Raw genomic sequence first — 23546 nt, forward strand, 5'->3', positions numbered from 1 at the left:
ATTCCCCCCTTGGCTTTTGCAGTGCTGTAGTCCAGCCAAAGAAAGCAGCAATAAAATAAGGTCTGTAATCTTTTAATAAAAAAAGCCTTTTAAAAGTAGCATCGGTACTCTGCCTAGAAAGGGAAGAGAACAGGACAAGACTGGACTAGATCATCCTGCTGAAAATGGTGATTGTCTGCTACAATCGCGACCACAGAGACTGATTTCCAACCTTCTTCCAGAGACTGCTTAGGACGGGTGAAAAAAGAGAAAACGCCTCTGAATTCTGTTCTTGGGCTAGGACAGATGGTGGATGGCCCCCCTTTGTCGACACACGTTTTCATGTTCCCTCTTGAACTAACAAAAGCAGCAAAAGCTTTAGCACCCTGAGTGGGAAATGTCTGGACTTGTTCTTAGGGAATCAAGGCAAGTAAAAAAAAAATGAGAAAAGGCTACAAAAACATTGTAAAACGAAGCATCTGACAACATGTGGCTTAACTGCTTTCTCTTCTTAATCTTCACCAACATTCTGCAACTCTTCAGGCTGGCAAGTGAAAAAATGGGTTGCTAACAGTGCCAAGCCTGAGCATGGCATTGCATCTCCCAGACAGGGTTCTCAGTTCTTCTGCAAGTCGCCAGGGCCTGGCCAGGGAGTCTGCTGCCTCAACTACCTCAAACTATCCTTAGAACAGGACAGAGGGGGCGTGCCGCACTGGCCCCAATAATTTGCACAGCAATCAGGACAAATCTTTACACACTGATCCAGTCTGTAGGCCATTGTATTTTTCCTTCCCAAACTGGTCCAGGCTGCTGGCTCTGGGTGGAAGCAAGGAGTTACTCTGAACTCTCCTCTGTTTCTTCTCGTTTCTTCTTCTTCTTCTTCTTTTTCACGCTCGGGTCGCTGACCTGGGAGAAGAAGAGAAGGACTCAAAAGATTCACTCCCTGTCACTCCTTTCTGGAGAACCCAAATATTCCAATGTTATTTCCAAGATTAGTTCCCAAGAATACCAGTGGAAGGCACTTCACACAAAGTTTTTAATATGGCACAGTAATTTAAAAAAAAATGTTGTGCAATTGTTACACCTCTCCTATTGCCACATCAGATGCTGCTCCAGACAGGCGGGCCTTGCTCTTGTGAATAGGCCATCACAGATAAAAAAAACCCCCAAAACCTGTCATACCCTATAAAATGTTTGCAGATGTTTAAGCTGGTTATGGCATTACCTTGTTTTCAGACAAACTTTCCCAGGATTTGCAAATCATGCTAAACCACCCCAGAATTACTAAGGTTAAAAGTCATTAACTGTAGCATGGTGTGAAAATGCCATCATTTGCTTTGTATCTGGCCTGTTTAAGCATACTGTGTGAACAGAGTTACTATATTTTCAGTGGATGAAGTTCACCAACAGGCAAACAGCAATTAACATGCACGTGTATGTGAAAACAAGGATGCAGTTCGAAAACATGCAAACGTGAGTAGATTAATAGGTACCGCTTCGGCAGGCAGGTAACGGTGTTCCGTTTAGTCATGCTGGCCACATGACCACGGAGGAAGTGTCTATGGACAAACGCCGGCTCTTCGGCTTTGAAACGGAGATGAGCACCGCCCCCTAGAGTCGGACACGACTGGACTTAATGTCAAGGGAAACCTTTACCTTCACCTACCATTTCAATTAAGTCTCCGCTGCTCTCGGCAGACGCCATCTTCCTTTTTTCTTTCTTCTTCTTTTTCTTCTTCATCTCTGCTTGCTCCTCTGGAGAGGCTGGGGGAGATGAAGCTACTGCTTCACGATCACCATCACTCTCAATTTTTCTTTTCTTCTGAAAAGCAAGACAGGAATGTCAGAAGCACTCTGGCCAGAGCAGCCTATTTTGCAGCTGAGTTGCTGTTCTTGCTTCTTTCAGCAACAGAACAGCCTGTGTTCATTTTGGTATCTTCTCTATTTTTAAAAAGCTGGAACTGAGGCTTTGCAAAACATTTTGTTTCAAGCTGCTCTGAGTACAAAATGGACTGTCTCGAGCCTTTTGTTTCAAGCTCCAAGCTCAGCACATTTCCAAGTGCCCAAAGCAGGACATTTTATACTTAAAATAGCATGAAACAGCGCATACCGTTGTATGAAATACACATTAACACAGAAGGAAAACCCAGGTTTTAGATGTCTGGGACTCATTACAGACACCCTGCTGCCAGAGATGCCAATTGCACTGTTTTAGCTTTGCTGCCTGAGGAAGAAACAGAGCCACTGATTCCCTAGCAAGAAATTATGCAGCTTGACAACTAAAGAGGATTGAGCAAGTCTTGGATGGATCAGAGGTCAGCTGGCAGCTGTGTTGATTCGCCCTTCTCATCGCCAAAATGACACAGGGAAGCAACAGCAGTTTTTGCACAGATAATCAGAAATGCCTACAGGGTGATGCAAGCTATGATGGGACTGCAAAAAGCCCCACACTGATAGCTCTTTTAGAGGCCTTTACTTTCAACCTAGTAACAAAACAGAGTTCAGTAACAGAACTTAAAGACAGGACCACTCCCCATCCCCCGAGACAAGATGCTGATACAGAGCTTTGCAGTAACCAACCTTGGGCATCCTCTCTGGCTGTTCTGGAATCTCTTTTTTCTCCTTCTTCTCTTCTGCCTCCTTCTTTACAGAAACCCTAGGAAGAAACATGAGTTTAGTTCTGCATTTTTCCTTCAGGGGAGTTGTAGTGCCAGTCTACCCTGCTCTGCCCCACTTTTACCCTGAAGGGGAAATGTGATGTATGGAAAGCTGGCATAGACACCCACACGCATGGAGCCAGAGTGCAGCTTTCCTAGATTCATGTTGCAGGCTGACTCCCTCTAGAGCCACGGAAAGCAGTCAAAAAAGGGATAACTGCCTGCTAACACAGCGCGGATAGGACCCTCTCCCTCCAGAGCTCCCTCTCGCTTTCCTAATGCAATTGACCAGAAACCAGCATATCTTAAGGCAGAGGCACCAGCAGACATTACCTGTTGTAATCCACATAGTCTTTTTTCCAAGCTTGTGGAGTTTTCTCATTAGGTTTGCCATGAGCGTCCAATAATCCTTGCTTGATCATCATCTTCTTCTGAGAAGCCTGAGGATAAATAAGGAGACAGTTCAACTTCTGCCCTGCCTTTAGCTAATGCAGGGTGTGATAAGGTCCTGCACTCTGAAATAAAAACCAAACTGCAGTCCAGTTTGCTGCCACATTTATTGGCAGTGAAGCCCACAAGCAAAACAGATGTCAAAAGCACAGGACTGCTCCTGTGAGCTGAAGTCTCTAACTCTTGCATGCCCAGTCTATAGTGGAGAGCCATCAGTTTTGGGTGATAGATCGGCGTCATCTTTGCACAGAGTGCTCATCAAGGCTATTTAAACATCATTTGGCTCACCAGGGAGATTCAGCATCAAGGGCCACTCCTGAAATTGAGTCAAGCTTAAAAGTACAGGTAGTCCTTGCTTAACAACCATTTGTTTAGTGACAGCTCAGACTTACGACAGTGCTGGAAAAACTGACTTGCAACCAGTCCTCACACAACCGTTGCAGTGTCCCTGCAGTCACATGATCACAATTCGGGCACTTGGCAACTGGTTCACATTTGGAACCATTAAAGCGTCCCATGGCCACGTGATTGCCATTTCTGACCTTCCTGGCTGGCCCTGGCAAGCAAAATCAACGAGGAACCTCATGATTCTCTTAACGAAAACCTGGTTTGCTTAATGCCTGCAGTGATTCACTTAGCGACCGCCACTAAAAAGGTCATAAAATCCGGTCAGATTTGCTTAATGACTGCTCTGAATAGCAACCAAAATTCTGGTCCCAATTGTAGTCATTAAGCCAGGACTACCTGTATTCAAAAGTTACAAGGGGTATGTCCAGGGAAAAACAGTCACTAAGGAGAGCGAACACTGAAGAAGCCAATACCCCCAAGTAAACTTCCAAAGACCTGAAAAAGTGGGTGGCCCAATGGGTCCCTTATATTGTGAGAGTTCTGTGGCTCTGCCAGGCAGCATAGCTAGAGAGGACCACAACTATTCCTCTCTAGAATCCGTCAGTTCTTCAAAGACAAATAATTCACCACCACCCAAGACTTACTTTGGGACCAAGCCCCCACTTGCGAGGATAGGTGTCTCTTTCCATGATCACACGCTTGATCTTTGCCACAACTCCATGGTCACAGGTAGAGATCACCGCGGTTGTCATCAAAGCAATAGCTAAAGGAAAACATATAAAGAAAAGCTGAGCATTCCTAAGCAAGGCACCATAGAAGTCCTCACACAGCCTCAGAGTCAGCTTTGCAGATGCAATCAATTTTGGAGGGGCTTAGCAAACCCCAGGCTGCTTCATTCTTGGCTTGAACCTGCTGTGCAGAAATACGAGAGCTCTTCCCACAAGGAAGTTTAATTACATCCCTTCCTCATGGTGTCCTATCTTGAAATGATTCTGTCTCTGGAAAGCAGATTTTTTTCCCCTCTGATTTTTCACATGGGAAACACATCAGTGCATGCAAGAATATAAAGAAAGCAGAGATCATGCTTACCTGCCAAGAAAAATCTCAAGCTGTATAGGAGTATTTAATACTATTTTTCTGTATTTCTGTACTTAAGATTCGTCATTATAGAAAGGCACCTCAGAGCAAAGTGTGATCAGACGGCTTCATTCTTCTTTGTTGAGTCAGAACCCCAGATGAAAGGGCTCTGGCTTCTCTGCCCAGATCCAGTCAGTAGCTAGCCAAACACCCTCACAACCTCCAATAGAACACTGGAAGCCTGGAAGATGTTTAGAAGCCACAGAGCATTGAGGCCACAGAACTGAAGTCTCAATGTGACAGGAAGGGAAGAGCAGCTGCACTCAGAGAATGGATAAACTTCATCATCATTTCACATATAGCCCTGAGCAAATGCAAGCGGGAAGGGATGCTGAAGACACGTTTCAAAGAACGAACAAGGCCGCACAAAGCGGCGCCACAGTTCTAGGGACATGCCCTGTGAGAATCAAGAGGGGAAAAAAACAGGAGAACCTCATTTCCGATCAATAGGTCTACAGGAAAAATAGCTCTTCACCATAAGTCCTGCAATTTCCCTCTCATGCCATGGCACATTTACTTTGTCCAGGACAAGATGCATGTCCATGCCAGCAAGATGAGATTTATAGCATCATTTTAAGTGATCTCTGTGGTAGCACCTCGACATCCAAAAGCAGGCCTGTGCAAACATGTATCCTCCTACTAATCTGAAGATGTCCCCTACATGAGATTTAATATACCTAAGTCCTCGACTTACAACCATTTGTTTAACAACCACTCAGTTATGATGGTGTTGAAAAAAGTAACTTGCGACCAGTCCTCACACGACCACTGCAGTGTCCCCGTGGTCATGTGGTCAAAATTCAGGCACTTGGCAACCGGCATGTATTTATGATGGTTGCAGCATCCCAGGGTTATGTGATTGCTATTTGCGACCTTCCCAGGGGGCTTCCAACGAGCAAAGTCAATGGGGGAAGCTGGATTCACTTAATGACTGTGATTCACTTAATGACCACACCAAAAGGTGGTGAATCGGGTGTGACTCACTTAATGACTGCATCACTTAGCAACAGAAGTTCCAGAGCCAACTTTGGTCGTAGGTCGAGGACTGTACTTATAATTATTTTTCTGCCAGAGTACTTCCAAGGAGCATATGGTGAAAGAAATAAATTTAAACCACACAATAAGGCAATTATTTAATTTGCCACTAGACATCTGTAATTTGCCTGTGATTTGCAATGCTAACAAGTACTATAGGTTACTGCCCAGAATAATCACCAATTATTCTGGTGGCATAAAAAGAAACTCCATACGCTTCCAGAAAAAAAACTGTTGACTGGGAAGAAGAGCAACCGCAGACAACAAACTTCCTAGCAAGCAGGCCTGGCCTCCCATTCTCACCTATGCAGATGGCCTCTCCTTTTGTGGTGATCACAACTATTTCCTGATTGACTTCAATCCCATCTTCATACCGCAGTAATCCAGGAAGCATGATCTTCGCACCATAGCAGATTGCGTTCACCTGAACGAAAAGCAGCGACCGTCTTAGGGAATTCTACATTTCAGCCAAACCTGCTTCTTCTGATTTCACACTCTTGCGAACGTACAATGCCTTCTGCATTTCACAGCCTTGAACATAGCCCACAAGTAACACGAAGACTAAAATATACAATCCTGCCTCAATTAATCAGGCAGCACCTTTCATTCCTGAAAATGCTTAACAGAGTTACTTATTAAAGTACCACGAGAGACATTTGAGAAAATGAATGGGGCCCCTTTTGAGAAAATGAATGGGGCCCCTTCTAAGAAACGGCCTGCCACAGCAGAAAGAATTTTCAGTTTCCTTAAGATGCCGATTTATATAAGCAAGTTTGAACCCACTGGTTCCCTTTCCTCTGAGTGACTCTACTCAGTACAAAGACGAAACCAGTCATCTGCAAACAATGACTGATTCTATCTCCGGCCTGGAAGCAATCCCAGGCACAAATTAATTATTTATGTCCTGGATTTACATCCAGCCATTTCATGTATGAGCTCTTAAGCAGCACACATACAACTCCCTCCTCCTCACCCCCACCACCCTGGCAAGGTAGGCCAGGCCGAGCAAGAGTGACTACAGTTCTAAGCTAGAGCAACTGGCTGCAATGCCGTCAGTGCAAATAGGGGGCACTTACCGCACTGTCTTTCATTACGAGCCGCTTGTGTGATACCAGCAACTTCTCCAAAGGGAAGATCACCCTCCGGAGGTAACTTTCATCCTTATTGTTGTCATACTGCCACTGAGCATCCAGCACATCGTGCATGGTCACCATGTGGTCCTAGAAGCAGATCCCCACCAGCCCCCAGTGCATTAGAATTCCTGCTAGGAACACAGAACACTGCTTTACAGAAGTCAAATTATCTATCATCTATCAAAAGTTTTAAAAACAGCGGTAAAAACTAATACAAACTAATATAGAATAAGGAAGAAAAAAGAAAAAAAATCAGAGAGCGCTAAAAGAGCAAGAAAGAAAAGAAGTAAAATAGAAAAGAAAGAAACCAGATACAAAGAAGTGGTTTCCGATCTTCTTTACAGCAGTTGTAAGTACAATTATAAATTTACCTCTTATTCTATGGTTACAACATAACCCTCTTCTTTCTATAATCTATCCTGTCTAATCATCAAAACAATAAAACTTAAGTTCTTTTTTTTTTGGTTTTATGCAAAAAATCTAAGGGGTTTCCAATCAGCAATAAACACGTTTTTTTTCTTTTCTTTCTTTCCTATCATCTGCTACTTGATCCTGTTCTAACCAAGTACTACATTTTTCTGCATAGGAAGCTGTATATTGAATCCTTGCAATATAGGCTCTCCCCAAATGCAAGCCAAGAATGCATTAAAAACACTGGGGAACAACTTGCTCTATCCACATTTAGCCTCATTCAGACACATGGGGAACTAAGGAACTTATACAAGCATTGGTGTAAACCAGGGTTTCTCAACCAGGGTTCCATGGAATCCTAGGGTTCCATGAGAGGTCATTAGGGGTTCCCTGGGAGATGATTTATTTAAAAAAATTATTCCAAATTTGGGCAACTTCACGCCCCAGCTTTTCAGGATAAAGTCTTCTCTCCAGAACTCTGCAAAAATCCTTTGTAGGTATCATCACTCCCCACTTCAGAGAATCTGACTGCTTTGTGACCTGTGCTCCCTCCCAAAACAGACTAAACTTTTAAAAGCTGAAAGCCACTGTTTTCCCACAGTGACTAAGAACGAGCCATATCAAGCTGTTCAGGTCATGTTTAGCGTTAACCTTTATGTAGTTGGGTTAACTTCAAAGCATTACAGCCTAGCATCCCATGTAATTAATCTCACTTGGATGCAACATAATGTTGTAGGCTGAGAGAGGGACCTGGCAGAAAAATGAAACTTCCTACCCCAACATCTCCCAACTACTTACTGTCCCAAAGTTCAATTACCAGAACAGGGGAAGAACCCTGAACTGAACTCAACACTTTGGGTAGCTAAAGCCACATGCCTGGAAGGTCACACCCTTGACCCACCTTCTCTCCCATGACCCCAGAGCGCACTCGTCGGAGCTCTTGCATTTGACCGCCGACCCCCAGCAACAAGCCCAGATGCACGCAAAGTGTCCGGATGTAGGTTCCAGCTTCGCAGCTCACCCAGAAGATACCTGGAAAAGGGGCAGAGGAAAAGCTGACGCCAAGGATGCGAAGAGCACCTTGTCCATAAGAATCTGAGCTGACTATTTCAATCGAAGCCATCAGTACTGGGTGATAGATGAAAGTCATCTTTGCACAGCATGCTATGCCATCACTTCTTCATCATTTGGCTAAGAAAATGCTAATAGGGGGACAGCAAAGCTAGTGAAAGAAGGTTTGGAAAGATAAGCTGCAGTGAAAGAGAAGGGGGGAAGGGACAGGAAGGGACAACCAAATTTTTTGGGGGGTTCCATTACCCAGTCTCCTTTCGGGATCATATTCAACCAGTTTGCTTTCATAGATGGTTCGGACTCTCAGCTGCCTCTTCACTGCAGCAATGAGGGGAGGTCTCTGAAACAGGGCACCCGTCAACGTTTCTATTGCCTAAAGAAAAAAGAAATATTGCTATGTCAAGCAGCCCAGAAGCAAAGAGGAAAGGAATTTTAGTTACTCCCTCAACAGGTTCAAGGGAAACATCAAATCAAGGAAGACCAACTATGGCCAGCGTGGTTATTTAAGCCTGCAAGACACGCTCAAAAGCCCATCAAAACTAGAGCCACATTCCCCAGAGCACAGCACCGTTATAGCCTCTCAGTTCCACAGTCACAACCATTCTAAGTTCAAAACATGGTTTGCTGGTATGACTGACATTTCCATTCATACCTACACAGGAGAAAGCAACAGGTGAAGGTTTCATTTCCTGCCTGGCCAAGACTTACCCTTGAAAGTTGAACCTCACTCTCAATTGCATTGTGCAGCCGAACGATTCCCACATACTCTTTGCCTGGAAGATGACAAAAGAGTAGTAAGGAGGGGCCACTTGAATTTTACTGTTCCATCACGAGGCAAAGGAGCTTGGGCATTCAGTGTATAGCAAGACACCTTCTTTCTGGATTAGAGACAAAGCAGACGACGTACCGGCACTTTGTTGAGACTTGACCAAACGGGTTGCTCGCTCAATGCATACAATCAGGCACCCAGTAACTTTCGGGTCCAATGTGCCACTATGCCCTGTCTTCTCAACACGGAGAATGCGGCGGACCCAGGCCACAACCTCATGGGAAGATGGGTTGGAAGGCTTATCCAGGTTGATGAAGCCCGTCCTAGGACAAAATCACAGTGAGGTAATGACTTAAATCTATCTTAAATCAGAAGAAGCCTTACAGGTAAAGGTCAGCTATAACAACATAAACAAACAATGGTTAAGGCACCAGACTAGAAACCGGGAGACTGTGAATTCTAGTCCTACCTTAGGCACAAAGCCACCTGGGTGACCTTGGGCCAGTCACTTTCTCTCAGCCCTAGGAAGGAAGCAGTGGTAAAGCACTTCTAAAAATCTTGCCAAGAAAACTGCAGGGACTTGTCCAGGCAGTCACCAGGAGTCAACACTGTCTCAAAGACATGCATGCACACAACACATAAACGCGCACACACAGATTTCAAGCACATTACAGGGTTCACTATAACTTTAAGCTGCAATAAACATTTATGTATAAAATATTAAACTAAATTCCCTTTTTGTCTTTGGCTTGTTTTTGATTTGGCCAACTAGTACACATTGCCTAGCAGATGATTTACTACACTTTATGTGTCACAACAATAGATAGGTTACCCTGTGCCAAGCTAAGTGTCAAAGTTATAAAGAAATGGCAGCACCGGGTAATTGTTAAACAGAGGCTCATGCTTCAGTGCACTGAAAACCCAAGGAGAGAAGAGTACCTTCCCTTTGTGATTTGGAAATTCCATAGCAAAAGTTATAAAGCGACTTTCTGCATGGTGGGGTGGAGGAAAAGATGACTTTACATTGCATAACACAATCTTACCTTACATACTCAGAAATCTCTCTTTTTAAGGGATTGCAGCCAGAAGGAAGTGGGGTGTAGTGTGCAGTCCTCACATTTAACTTGTCAAAATTCTACAAAACCCCAAAACAAAGCAGAATTATACTTAGTTTATAGGCAATTTTTAACTTTGGGCTGTACCCAAAAGTGCCTATCAGATGTTATACATCTGATCTTCTTTGATGAAAGGCCTCAGCAAATTGCCTTGCTCTGAAAGCTATCTCCCCTTTACTTAAGTTTCCTTGGAGCATAATTTGCCTTGTCAGCTCCATAAAGACAGCAATACCTAAAATTTACTCTCAGCTAGTAAAAGATTGCTTTGGTTTTCTTGAATTGTAAACTATCTTGTATTTGTACAAAAATGTCATAGTGACATTAAACAGACCCATTTCACTGGTACAAATATCTTACCTTGAGAAGCAAAGGCCATTGTGATGTGTCCAGCTGCGCCACTCTTGATTCAGGCTTGATAAGGAATTCTTCTGTATGTTGTATATCCTAAAAACAATTGAATTAGTAGATGAATAACTGGGATTGTGAACATGAGCGTGAAAACTTCTCTTGCAGCTAAGATTGGGCTTAAGATAAACTGTCTCTCAAAAACAAGAAATGAAGCACCATCTACTTGTATTATATTGTTCATCAATGATTGCAGGACACAGTTTTCAGTAAGAAAACGTGGAAGCTGCAGCATACGCTACTCTCAGCAGGTGGTAACATCATGGTTGATCTTGCCGGGGCTCAGGAGCTAAGCAGGGATCAGAACTGGTTGGGAGCCTATCCAGGAATTCCATGGCTGCAGGCTAAACCAGGAAATCAAAAAACATCCCAGAAAAAAGGAGTGGCCAAGAAAACCACAAAGACGTATCAGTGAAGTTAGGAGTTGAGTTTGACTCTAGAAAGACTTTAATTTTACCTAGTCTAGGACGGAAAAAACCATAATTAATCATCAAGCTTCTCTCACTGTACTTGAGAGCGTTTTTAAAAATAGAAGTCAGATTGGAAGCTACTGCCTAGTAGAATAGAGCATAGTTATCAGGATGCATGTACACGTTATTAGCACATAAGGTGTTTTCAGTGCTACAGAAAAATAAAAATGGGATCTGTAAACAATGATGATATCTTAGTGCTAATCTTGCGCTGTGTGGTTAAAATAGCAATGTTCCAGCAAATGCAATTTAAATTGTATTTTTCTTTGGGAACACCACAGGATTACTGAGTCTTAACGGAGTTTGCTACATAAATTGGCAAACTACAATACTTGGCCAACTCACAGCAACATCTTCATCGGGCAAAGACTTCTTTTTCTTCTTGTGTTTCTTAGAAACAGAACCTGTTGAGACATAAGCAAACAAATCAATAAAAATCAGCACCTGCTGCAAACTTAAAGAGAGAAAGATTTGGCAGTGTTTACTGGTCTACCAAAACTAAGCTTTAGTGCTTTGATTAATGCTGATGGGAGAATACACAAAGTAACTTCCTAATAGGGAGCAGATAAACGCTAGGTGAGCGACGGTGGTACAAAACAGAAGTGATATTGGTAATAGTAAGAACTTCCAACTGTTCTTGTAACAAGATGTCCAGGACTCAGAGGGAATGGAAAAGTTTGAAAACTTATGTTTTGGGGGAGGTTTTTCATTTCAAACTCCTTATATAAAACAAACATACACACGAGATCCCCTGTCCCAATTTTTTGTGCTAACACATCTGGTGGACTGCAATTTGAAGAAGGCTGCCCTACTCCACCTTATCTTCCAAAATGGCCTACCAGGGCCAAACACGTGCCTACCATTTTTTCCTCCCACCATCCTTTAACTCTTGGGAGAACACCAACAACATTACAATACAGAGCGGGCAACTCACATTAGACACAACTACGCAACTTGAAGTGAAACGTGTTCAAAGTGAAACATGTTCAAAAGCAGCATAAAACAGTACTATAGGCAGAAACACTGTAGAGCATTCACATAAACGCATGCATTCAATAGGCTGGGTGACTTTAGGCCAGTCACGTTCTCTCAGCCCAGCCCAGCCCACCTCACAGGGTTGTCGGGAAAATAGGAGGCAGGAATATTATGTAAGTTTCCCGCCTTGGGTTATATATATAAAAAAGGCGGGATAAAATGATGAAACGTCCGCGCGTTAAGTTTCCAAGACTGTCACAACTGTCACAAAAGGCACTTCTGTTTCTGGGTAAAGGTCAAAGTTCCCTTCGGAAACGTTTATGCCAGGTCAGCTCACCTGCACTGGAATGGGAAATTCCGGCGCCCACCCCGGGGAACAAGGGACCGCTCAGGGACCTCTTTGCCCGGGGCCCCAATTCTCCAAAGCCCGGTTGCGAAGTTTCTGCACCCCCCCTTCCTATTCCCGCTCCTGAGCCCCGATATCACAGCAGTGCATCCTCCTTCGCAGTCCCTTCCATTAAAAAGGACTTCTGTGCATGCACAGAGTGCATTTCCCGATGCACCGAGAAACACGTGCTTCCTCCCAATGGGCCTTTCAGAAACAAGGTCCTCGGGTCTAGAGACAAAAACGTCCCATCGTCAGCAACATGTGAGCCCCGACATCTTTTCTCACGCACACCCTTCCCCTCTTCGCCGTCTGAGACCCTGAGACTCCCAATCTGTCCCCGGACGCGCGTTTTGCACCCACCTGTCCCGTCCGCCATGTTGCCTCCGCCACGCGCTGCCTCAGACGCAGGAGCGCGACTGCGCTATCCCGCCACCCCGCTCAGACCGGAAACGGCCTCTCCGCCCACTTCCGGCTCCTATCCCGGCAAGCAGAGCGCCACGGGGGCGGAGCTCAAAGGAACATCGAGGATAGAGAGAGACGGCAGGAGCTAGTCGCTGTACCATTAAACGGCCGGCGGGCTGGGGGGAAACCAGGAACGGCGTCTAACGAAATAGTGACTGACCCACTCGTCTCTGCTTCGCGGGTCGACTTGAAATTCACGTGCTGACAAACCAGAGCAAATGCTTTCGGTTTCCAATGACGCAATGGCTTTGGAGAGAAAGAACGCGAGGGAGAAATGGCACCAGACCAGCGTTTCTCAAACTTGGCAACTTTTAGACACGTGGACTTCAATTCCCAGAAATCCTCAGCCAGCCACACTAAGTCCACGTGTCTAAAAGTTGCCAAGTTTGAAAAACGCTGCGCTAGGCTGACCTTATTTGCAACCTGACTGCAGCTCCTGGGATGGTGCTTCCTCCCGTCATCCCCAAAAAATCTAATTCAGAGACAGCAGCAGCAAGGAAGCAGATTGGGAAAAAAAGAGTGATTTTAAGATGTCTGGACTTCTCTGTAAGCAATCTTATAAACTATTTTATTTAACAAAATTTTAACACCGCCCATCTCCTTTATTTTATTTAATAAAATAGTTTATGGGGGCACTTTGAGAACCCTAAGAGTTAAGTGGTTTGTCTGTAGGCATGAGACAGCCCACCATACCTTGGTCCATAAATGCTGAAAACGGTGTGCCTTGCATGGGAGACTATTGTTATTTGTTCAGTCACTTCCGACTCTTTGTGACTTCATGGACCAGCCCACGCCAGAGCTTCCTGTCGGTCATCAACACCCCCAGTTCCCCCAGGGAGGAGTCCGTCACCTCTAGAATATCATCCATCCACCTTGCCCTTGGTCAGCCCCTCTTCCTTTTGCCCTCCACTCTCCCCAGCATCAGCATCTTCTCCAGGGTGTCCTGTCTTCTCATGTGGCCAAAGTATTTCAGTTTTGCCTTTAATATCATTCCCTCAGGTGAGCAGTCTGGCTTAATTTCCTGGAGGATGGACTGGTTTGATCTTCTTGCAGTCCAAGGCACTCTCAGAATTTTCCTCCAACACCACAGTTCAAAAGCATCCATCTTCCTTCTCTCAGCCTTCCTTATGGTCCAGCTCTCGCAGCCATATGTTACTATGGGGAACACCATTGCTTTAACTATGCAGACCTTTGTTGTCAGTGTGATGTCTCTGCTCTTAACTATTTTATCGAGATTGGTCATTGCTCTTCTCCCAAGGATTAAGCGTCTTCTGATTTCCTGACTGCAGTTAGCATCTGCAGTAATCTTTGCACCTAGAAATACAAAGTCTTTCACTGCTTCTACATTTTCTCCCTCTATTTGCCAGTTATCAATCAAGCTGGTTGCCATAATCTTGGTTTTTTGAGGTTTAGCTGCAAGCCAGCTTTTGCACTTTCTTCTTTCACCTTCATCATAAGGCTCCTCAGTTCCTCTTTGCTTTCAGCCATCAAAGTGGTATCATCTGCATATCTGAGATTGTTGATGTTTCTTCCAGCAATTTTAACTCCGGCCTTGGATTCCTCAAGCCCAGCATGTCACATGATGTGTTCTGCGTACAAGTTGAATAGGTAGGGTGAGAGGATACAGCCCTGCCGCACTCCTTTCCCAATCTTAAACCAGTCCGTTGTTGCATGGTCTGTTCTTACTGTTGCTACTTGGTCATTATACAGATTCTTCAGGAGGCAGACAAGATGACTTGGTATCCCCATACCACTAAGAACTTGCCACAATTTGTTATGGTCCACACAGTCAAAGGCTTTAGAATAGTCAATAAAACAGAAATAGATGTTTTTCTGAAACTCCCTGGCTTTTTCCATTATCCAGCGGATATTGGCAATTTGGTCCCTAGTTCCTCTGCCTTTTCTAAACCCAGCTTGTACATCTGGCAATTCTCGCTCCATGAATTGCTGAAGTCTACCTTGCAGGATCTTGAGCATTACCTTACTGGCATGTGAAATGAGTGCCACTGTTCAATAGTTTGAACGTTCTTTAGTGTTTCCCTTTTTTGGTATGGGGATATAAGTTGATTTTTTCCAGTCTGATGGCCATTCTTGTGTTTTCCAAATTTGCTGGCATATAGCATGCATTACCTTGACAGCATCATCTCGCAAGATTTTGAACAGTTTAGTTGGGATGCCGTCGTCTCCTGCTGCCTTGTTATTAGCAATGCTTCTTAAGGCCCATTCAACCTCACTCTTCAGGATGTCTGGCTCTAGCTCACTGACCACACCGTCAAAGCTATCCCCGATATTGTTATCCTTCCTATACAGGTCTTCTGTATATTCTTGCCACCTTTTCTTGATCTCTTCTTCTGTTAGGTCCTTGCCATCTTTGTTTTTGATCATACCCATTTTGGCTTGGAATTTACCTCCAATGTTTCTAATTTTCTGGAAGAGGTCTCTTGTCCTTCCTATTCTATTGTCTTCTTCCACTTCCGCGCATTGCTTGTTTAAAAATAATTCCTTATCTCTTCTGGCTAACCTCTGGAATTTTGCATTTAATTGGGCATATCTCCCCCTATCACTGTTGCCTTTTGCTTTCCTTCTTTCTTGGGCTACTTCTAGTGTCTCAGCAGACAGCCACTTTGCCTTCTTGGTTTTCTCTTTCTTTGGGATGTATTTTGTTGCCACCTCCTGAATGTTGCAAACTTCTGTCCATAGTTCTTCCGGGACCCTATCTACTAAGTCCAGTCCCTTAAATCTATTCTTCGCCTCCACTGCATATTCCTTAGGAATATTGTGAGCTCATATCTAGCTGATCTGTGGGTCTTCCCTAATCTCTTTAGTCTGATCCTAAATTGTGCAATAAGAAGTTTGTGATCTGAACTACAGTCAGCTCCAGGTCTTGTTTTTACCGACTGTATAGATGTCCGCCACCTTTGTCTGCAAATGATGTAGTCAATCTGATTTCGATGTTGTCCATCCGGTGAAGTCCATGTATAAAGCTGTCTCTCAGGTTGTTGGAAGAGAGTGTTTGTTATGCAGAGTGAGTTGTCTTAGCAAAATTCTATCAGCCTATGTCCTGCTTCGTTTTGTTCACCCAGGCCATGCTTACCTGTAATTCCAGGTGTCAATTGACTGCCCACCTTAGCATTCCAGTCTCCCGTGATGAAAATAACATCTTTTAGGCGTGTTGTCCAGTAGGTGCTGCAGATCCTCATAGAGCTGCTCTACTTCAGCATCTGTGGTTGGGGCGTATATTTGGATCACTGTTAGATGGCTTGCCCTGAATTCAAATTGAGATCATTCTATCGTTTTTTGGATTGTATCCAAGCACTGCTTTAGCCACTTTACTATTATGAAGACTACTCCATTTCTTCTGTGGTCCTCTTGTCCACAGTAGTAGATCTGGTGGTCATTTGATGTGAAGCGGCCCATTCCCATCCATTCCAGTCCACTGCCGCCCAAAATGTCTATCTTTAATCTTGACATCTCACCAATAACCACATCCAATTTGCCCTGGCTCATAGATCTTATGTTCCAGGTTCCAACGGTGTGTTGATCCTTAGAACATCGGATTCGCCGTTCACCACCAGCACCGTCGGCCGCTAGCCGTCCTTTCGGCTTTGAGCTAGCTGCGTCATCACGTCTGGGGCTAGTTGAACTCATCCTCTGTTCCTCCCCAGTAGCATTTTGACCATCTTCCGACCTGGGGGTCTCATCTTCCGATGGTATACCGACATATCTCTGGTTGTACTAATCCATTTAGTTTTCACGGCAAGAATACTGGGGTGGGTTGCCATTACCTTCCCCAGCATGGGAGACTAGTGAGGGTGAATCAGCCTCACTTAAGAATAATTTATACTGGTACTTAGACTGGATGGTCCAGGGGGAAGACAATGTGCACTAATATCAGCTAGGGAAGCTCTCTTCACAAACACCAGCTCACAAAAGTGCAAGCAGTAGGACTGGGGTGTTTTCAGTGGCAGAGGCCCAAGCTGTCCTTTATGCTGTCTTCTTTCAAAACATCACAGAAGACATGCCCATTATTATTAGAAAACCACTTTGCGTTCTTCTGTAAGAGTGGTATAAATTAAAAATATCCATACCAAGCCAAGTGTTTGGTCAAGTCAACATTCCTCCTGCAATAGCCATGAGGTCAAATTGTTATTAAAATACAGTATGCCAGCTTTTTACCTATCACAGTTTGTTGAATAGGCCATGATTGCTTGGATTCACATAAATTAAGCCAAAATCAAACAAGCACATAATGGCTTACATATGCCGGTATGAATGCAGCTAACAAAATACTTTAAATGTGATGGAAAAGCATTAGCAAAAATCAGTCTGGCAAGATTTTTTTTATAGCTCAGGCCTCTTTTTACTCAAGTATGTAAAGGGACACTTGTTCAAAATTATTTAAAACTGAATACACCTTCAGAAAAAAATAGTTTAAAAAATCAGACTTTCCCACACCTCAGTAAGAAACCAGTTCATTTTCAAAGAATGTTAGACCCAAATTAAATTATACAACAAGCTAAGACTCAGGCAATGTAAAAAATCACAGAACGTTTTCAAGACAGAAATTAATCCAACGCAGAATCCTGAGAACACGGTTTAGTAATCCATTTCGGTTCAAATAGACAAGTATTTTGAAATTCCTACAACTCTCCCAATTTTTTTTGTTATACATGTTGATTTTAATATAGCCTGCATCAGAAGCATAGTGCCGAGAAGAATGCACTATATATTTGGTGGGTGACACTGACAAAAAAAAGTTGCTTAAAGCTTTCCATAATCTCAGATGAAACAAGGGGAATGTTCTGAACAGTTTTCAGACAACATTGCAAATCTCATATGAGTTCCACTGTGGATGAAGGAAGAATTCTAAGAAGCTGCAAAACAAAATATGGGCCAATAGTAAACAATACGGGTAAGCACCATGCAGCTCTCTCAAACTCATAATTAAGTTCAAGGAATGACAAGTTAGAAGGAACAAGAAATGTCACAACAAAACGCCCTCTGGCACAGGCAAAGCATGTTTAAAAATGGAAGATATAATCCAACATATTTGGGCCAGAAGTTCCCTCACCTCACCATATGAGGAGGTTAATGACATATGAGGAGGTTACAAACATTTACATACAGAGAGGCAAGATTATTAGTTTCAATGAGTTGAGTACAGAAGCTGTTGAGATCTGATTAACTGTCTCCTTCCCACTAACTCTGACTACTGCAGATCTCCTTAAGTTCTTCAACTCCTCTCAGGGTTTCTCAGCCTTGGCAAAGTTAAGATGCGTGGCTGGCTGAGAAATTCTGGGAGTTGAAGTCCACACGTCTTAACCTTGCCAAGGTTGAGAAACCTTGCCTCAACAAGAGCAGCATCATTGAAAAAGTAACATCAGGTACACAGTCAGAACCCCTGACCAGAGGGGGTGATCATCTCCTGCACAACCAAGTGGAGCAGGTTGTTCTGCTCAGCAGTGAGCAGCAGCCAGAGTTCCTTCTGCAGCACCTTCAGGGACTCCAAGTCTTTCTCCTGGCAGGCCATAACAGCCGACTGGAGGAGCAAGAAGAGCTCTGAGGGCACGTAGCCGGAGGAGGCATCCAGGGCCTCCCAAGAGTACTTCTCAAGGGTCTGGGCATGTTCTGGCAACAGCTTGGACGGTGGGGGCTGCAGCAGGAGCAGGAGCAGGACTCGGGTCACCTCGCAGTGAAGCAGATGGTCGAGGAACGCGCCAGGCAGGGAGGTGGCACCGGTGGCGGAGGAAGAAGCAGCAGAGGCGGCCCCGCTGCCCACCTGGGCCAGGTGCTGGGCCTGCGTGAGCACCGCCAGGGCGCCGTCGTAGTCGCGGGTGAGCAGCAGGCAGGAGGCCACGTCGCGCAGGCCGTGCAGCGCCTCCAGGGGCAGGCGGCCCGCGGCCAGCAGGTCGGCGGCACGCAGGAAGGCCGGCACAGCTTGGCCCGGCTCGCCGGCGGAGCGTAGCTCGTTGCCCAGCTCCAGCCACAGGCCGGCCGCCAGCGCCGGCTGGCCCAAGTCGACGTGCAGGCGGGCGGCGAATGCCACGCAGCCGTGGGCGGCCGGCAGGTACTCGGAGAGGCCCAGCCCGGGGCCTTGGCGAAGGCGGAGCTCGCGCTCGTGGCGCAGCCAGAGCCGCGCCGCCTCGGCCAGCGCCGCCGCCTCGCCCGCCGGGTGGCCCAGGCTCTGCGCGCAGCGCGCCACCGCCAGCTGGCACCAGGCCGCGTACGGGAGGCTCTCCTGGGCGCGCAGCTCCCGCGCCAGGGCCGCGAACTGCTCCGACGCTTCCGACACGTTCGGCTTGCGCAGGAAGCGCTTGCGGAGCTTGGCCGACACCAGCCGGTAGCGGGCCAGGAAGTCGCCTCCGGCGCCCGCGCCCGAAGCCGCCTCACCGGGGCCGAAGCCCGAGGACAAGCCGGCGCCCGGGACCGAGAGCATCGCACCCCGCTTTCCCTCGGCCCCGCCGGAAGTGACGGCGTCGCGTTGCTTAGAAACGAGCCCAGACGTGAGGAGAAGGGAGGCGCGGCTAGATGAAGCCTGCCCGAGCATCTGATTGGCTGATCTAAATCGGGGGCAGGCTCTCGCATTGGGCGGGTGTGGCTATAGGCCTTCAAGGCGAGTTGACAATTTAAAAGCAAACCTTGGTTTGTTTCATAAGCCCCAATTGGCTTAGATTTGCATCATCCACTTTGCGATAAAAACCATGTTTTGCAAACAGTGACATAAGCTGCATGGTCACACAACCTGCTAAACTCTTAATAAACTTGTTAATAAACTTGCTAAGTTTGCATAACGTGGCTGTGTTGCCTGTAAACTCAGGCACCCAGAGTTTGGCATGGAGCTGAAGATCCATTCCCTGAATTTGGGAGAGAAACAACTTAACCTTTGCAAAGGTGGCTTTCTGCCTACCTGAAAACAGGAATCACACAGCAATTCAGGCAAAAGCAAAAAGCGTTTATTAAGGAGGGTGAAGACCTTTTATAGGGTGCAGAAACAAATGATACACACATTCAGTACATGTGATATGTCATAAAGCAAGTAATCAAACAATGAAAGACACTGATTACATGTGAGAATTGAATAATAGAAAACATGGATTCTAGATAGCATTCCACAAGTTGCAAATTTACGAGTTACATTAGTCCCTTTCTCAGAGGGGTTTGTATCTTCTAAAACTTGCAAGACTATTCAAGGACTTCCAGAATATGCTCCCCATTGTTTAGTTGCTGAAAAGGCAAGTTCTCACATACTAGAAGAAATGGCCTTGTCCCAGAAGAAAAAAAGTTTTCCTAAAGTTAGAAAAGAGGCCTAGACTGCCATGTTAGAAATGCCAACATCACCTTTCCTTAAAAGCCAATAATGAAGCTAACAATTCCAGGTAACACCTCAACATAAGGATGGGGCTCACCACACCCTAAGACAACAGCTAGGTTTCCACATCATGGTGAACTACACAGATAACACAATTTGTATGTGTTCTGTGTGAGTCTGAGTTGTAGGAAGCATCCAGTGTTTTGAATTGCTTCTTTTTGAGGCTGAGAAGGGACAGACAGTTATGGGCTCGTTACTCCAATCTTTAAAAAGGTGCTGGGGCAGATTTACAAAGCAGTCCTTGGTTTTATGGCTCTTCCAGCAATAAACTGGGCTAAAATGTTTTGTGAAAACTGAGGCTTGGGGGTCAATTCAATAGCCATGAGTTAGCACATTCTGTGAATGCACAATTGCAGAAGAGCAATGCCCTAGTTTCCTCACACACACACACACACACACACACACACACGGATAGAGTTTCTCCTAAAATGTGTAGCATTATTTATATATACAGTACACACACATACACGCACCCCCAACCAACTTCCCCAGCTCAAAATATCTATACTAACTGAAAATCCACCCCACCCCGCCCCCTGGGGCCAAGATGTATGGCCTTGCCCTCCCCATATGCATCGCTACTGGTCCATTTCAGCCCTCCCCACCACTGGAAACAAGTATGGTCTCTAATTTGTTTATTTATTTATTTGAATTTATTAGCTGCCCAACTCCAATGGACTCTAGCCACCAATGGATCCTTCCCTCTGCCTGTTACAGAATGTAGATAACAGGCAACAGGCTGACCCACACAGTTAGTTCATCCTGGAGAGCTGAAAAAAACCATCTGTTGCATGGCTGTTGTTTCCCCAGCTTGTCCAATTAGTGTCTGAGCAGAAAAAATCCCCCATTGGAACTGAAACTGAACATCCCTTCTGAAACTGAAAGGATTGAAGGGCTTCCCTATCTCTTTTCCTGAAATGTAGACTTCCTCATTGGTGTAGGAATGTTCTTTTGTTTCTATCCTATTTCTTTCCATTTCAATCTCCAAAGAGTTCAGGAGATGTGCGCGTTCCAGTCTTCACAGCGTCCACATAAAGGATGTTAGATGCCTCCAAACCATTTGTGATGTTGCAAAGTTCAACTTGTTCCAAAGACAAGTGGCTTCATTCATTTCCCTAAAATGTTACCCTGCTGCTTGCTTGCTAAAAGAGGGTCTGAAAGCCAATGGCTCTTTAGGCTTCTTCCAGACTGGCACTGACTAGCAAAGTTGGGCTGGTTCACGTGACACATTGAACTGCAAAGTACCCATTCACATTTTAGTAAATTATGCAAACCCATCCCAGGAAGTCAGTTTATATAAAACAGGGTGGGAAAAGTTCATTGATCTTCAGGAAGACATTTATGATTACAAATGATGGTCTATGATTACAAAAGATGGTTTATGTTTATGAAAATAATCTGTAGCTCCTACTGTTTCAGAATGGTGTCACATGGTCTATATAGAATAACTGACAGCAGTGATTCAAAGGATATATACACACACTATGCCCATCCACTATTCTCTTTTGGATTAAGCAACATGAGGAGTGCTTGGTGCTCTCAGTTTGGTAGTTTGCTTGCAGATGTTTCATTACCTGACTAGGTAACATCATCAGTGTCATTAAGCAACATGATGCAGAGTGCAGAAGGAGTAAGAAATAGTAAGATGAAGGAAGGTCGGAGGTAAGAAAAAGGAAAGGAAATATTTGCATGAACATCATTCATTGTATCTCCCCATATCTTTCTGTCCTTAGAAACATTACAGTACTTCTCTCACACCCATGCACTGCTTCATGCATTTTCTTCTCTATCCTCTAGGCCAGGATTTCTCAGCTTGGGTTCCGTGGCACCCTCGGGTTCTGCGAGAGCTCACTAGGGGATCCCTGGGAGATCACGATTTACCTAAAAAAATATTTCAAATTCAGGCAACTTCACATTAAAGAGGAAAGTTCCATTCTTTATTTTTAGTTTAAGAACACTGTTAATGCATGTATATAGGCCTACCCATGAAATGAATGTAATAATTTTGTAACTTCTGGCCTATATTTGAGTCTGAATGTTCAGGGTTCCCCAAGGCCCAGAATATATTTCAAGGATTCCTCCAGGTCAAAAGGTTGAGAAAGGCTGCTCTAACCTAATAAAGGAAGGATAAAAATCAATCAAACAAACAAATAAACAAACCCTCTTTTTGGTGATTTCATAAACTCTACCCAGCTATGAATCTATGACTTTCTCACTTTTCATCTTCCTCTTGACCCATTCACTCTTCCTTCATATTTTTTTTTATGATTTATTTCTCATTCATTCTCTGTGCATGGTGAAATCACTTCAAAATATTTATTTGTACTGGTTACTCACTTCTGTATTCACTCCACACTCATTTAGCACCCATATCTTTTTATCACACACACTTCTTAAGTACCCCAGTCCCACTGCACTCAACTTTTTCCATTTCTCCTAGCAAACCCAACTCTTACTTCTTCATAACAAATAGGCAGGAAGCATGCTTTTATACCCAGGCTTTTTACTTCTTTGGAAATTCATTCCTTGCAACAGACCAAATGCTATGCACTACCTTTTCTACCAATATTTGCATGTCTTAAAAGTTCTCCATCCATTCCCTTCCACACCTCACCACTTTCAATAAATGTTCTTTTCCCCCCCAATAATGTTATTAAGAATTATAAATGGAAAGGATAAAAGCCAATACAAAAAAAAATGCAAAGGAAAAGAAAGAAGTGTGAAAAAGAAAAAAAGGAGAAGGAAAAGGAAAAAAAAGAAGTAACTTCCCCCATCATTCTAGCAAGTAAAAACAATCTTAATATCTTATCACTATCTCTAAATACAACATAATCTCTCTTCGCCCCATATCTCATCTATCAAATAAAAAAAAAGCAAAATCCAAATGTTTCATCAGTCATTCTTTATCAGCAAAAGTCCAGTAAGGGCAACCAGATGTAACTATTTTTCTCCTTTAGCCTTGGTTGAATAAGCCAATCTTGTTTTCCTTCCCTGAGTTTTAAAAATATTTTTTAACCCCTTCAAAAAGAGTCCCAGAGCTAGTTTTTTGTTCATCTGTGTTTTAAGCCAAAAACCTTCTAGAACTTTAACAGATTTCTTTTGTATATCCAATATGCAAATGGCATCAGCAACTAGAGAGGGCCGATTTCACAGTACCCCATATAGTATGGGCTTCTGCCCTTACTCCAAGGAAACCACAGAAGATTTTATCCATTATTTATCATACTGCCCTATTTCTGCTTCAGCACGTGGAAAATTTCTAGAGCCCCTCTTGGTAAGAAAATCATTTTGGCCTGATTCATATAAAATTAAATATATAATGAATTTAGACAAGGAGACACCGCTACGGAGATTAGCAAGCTTTGCACAGGC

The 23546-nt window shown here is 44.3% G+C and overlaps 2 protein-coding genes and 4 non-coding genes across 7 annotated transcripts; all 6 read right to left on the reverse strand.

Moving 5' to 3' along the window:
* Nucleotides 1-56: 56 nt before the first annotated feature.
* DKC1 (dyskerin pseudouridine synthase 1) lies at nucleotides 57-12789 on the reverse strand. 2 transcript variants are annotated; one of them, XM_063313352.1, is made up of 15 exons: nucleotides 12704-12788; nucleotides 11326-11384; nucleotides 10463-10549; nucleotides 10034-10125; nucleotides 9129-9313; nucleotides 8930-8994; nucleotides 8468-8594; nucleotides 8052-8182; nucleotides 6683-6826; nucleotides 5910-6030; nucleotides 4079-4197; nucleotides 2970-3076; nucleotides 2560-2635; nucleotides 1646-1801; nucleotides 57-885 (listed from the first exon to the last, which is right to left on the reverse strand). In XM_063313352.1, exons 1-15 carry the CDS (start codon nucleotides 12717-12719, stop codon nucleotides 814-816), a joined length of 1557 nt encoding a protein of 518 aa, XP_063169422.1. In that variant the 5' UTR covers nucleotides 12720-12788; the 3' UTR covers nucleotides 57-813. The 2 variants fall into 2 exon arrangements, with proteins under 2 accessions (XP_063169422.1, XP_063169424.1); XM_063313354.1 differs by lacking the exons at nucleotides 57-885; nucleotides 1646-1801 and having other exon boundaries at nucleotides 2560-2612; nucleotides 2965-3076; nucleotides 12704-12789.
* LOC134504571 (small nucleolar RNA SNORD83) lies at nucleotides 3294-3370 on the reverse strand. Its single transcript, XR_010068659.1, has one exon. It is a non-coding gene; the product is annotated as a small nucleolar RNA SNORD83 (small nucleolar RNA).
* Nucleotides 4626-4867, reverse strand: LOC134504565 (small nucleolar RNA SNORD17). Its single transcript, XR_010068656.1, has one exon. It is a non-coding gene; the product is annotated as a small nucleolar RNA SNORD17 (small nucleolar RNA).
* Nucleotides 7879-8010, reverse strand: LOC134504564 (small nucleolar RNA SNORA36 family). The gene has a single exon (XR_010068655.1). It is a non-coding gene; the product is annotated as a small nucleolar RNA SNORA36 family (small nucleolar RNA).
* LOC134504572 (small nucleolar RNA SNORD83) lies at nucleotides 8268-8342 on the reverse strand. The gene has a single exon (XR_010068660.1). It is a non-coding gene; the product is annotated as a small nucleolar RNA SNORD83 (small nucleolar RNA).
* A 4728-nt stretch (nucleotides 12790-17517) lies between the features above and the next one.
* On the reverse strand, nucleotides 17518-19272 carry LOC134504418 (40-kDa huntingtin-associated protein-like). The gene has a single exon (XM_063313619.1). The coding sequence runs from the start codon at nucleotides 19239-19241 to the stop codon at nucleotides 18198-18200; it is 1044 nt and encodes a 347-aa protein (XP_063169689.1). The 5' UTR covers nucleotides 19242-19272; the 3' UTR covers nucleotides 17518-18197.
* Between the last annotated feature and the right edge of the window lie 4274 nt (nucleotides 19273-23546).

The sequence above is a fragment of the Candoia aspera genome, chromosome 12 (genome assembly GCF_035149785.1).
Source record: "Candoia aspera isolate rCanAsp1 chromosome 12, rCanAsp1.hap2, whole genome shotgun sequence".
Taxonomy (NCBI): Eukaryota; Metazoa; Chordata; class Lepidosauria; order Squamata; family Boidae; genus Candoia; species Candoia aspera.

Excerpts from the sequence above, each read along its gene's own strand:
- DKC1 (XM_063313352.1), bottom strand. Across the intron at positions 4,198-5,909 it reads AGGAGAGGCCATCTGCATAG|CTATTGCTTTGATGACAACC; the intron begins GTGAGAATGGGA and ends GTTTTCCTTTAG. Across the intron at positions 1,802-2,559 it reads AGCCAGAGAGGATGCCCAAG|AAGAAAAGAAAAATTGAGAG; the intron begins GTTGGTTACTGC and ends CTTGCTTTTCAG.
- LOC134504418 (XM_063313619.1), bottom strand. The coding sequence starts at position 19,241 with ATGCTCTCGGTCCCGGGCGCCGGCTTGTCCTCGGGCTTCGGCCCCGGT.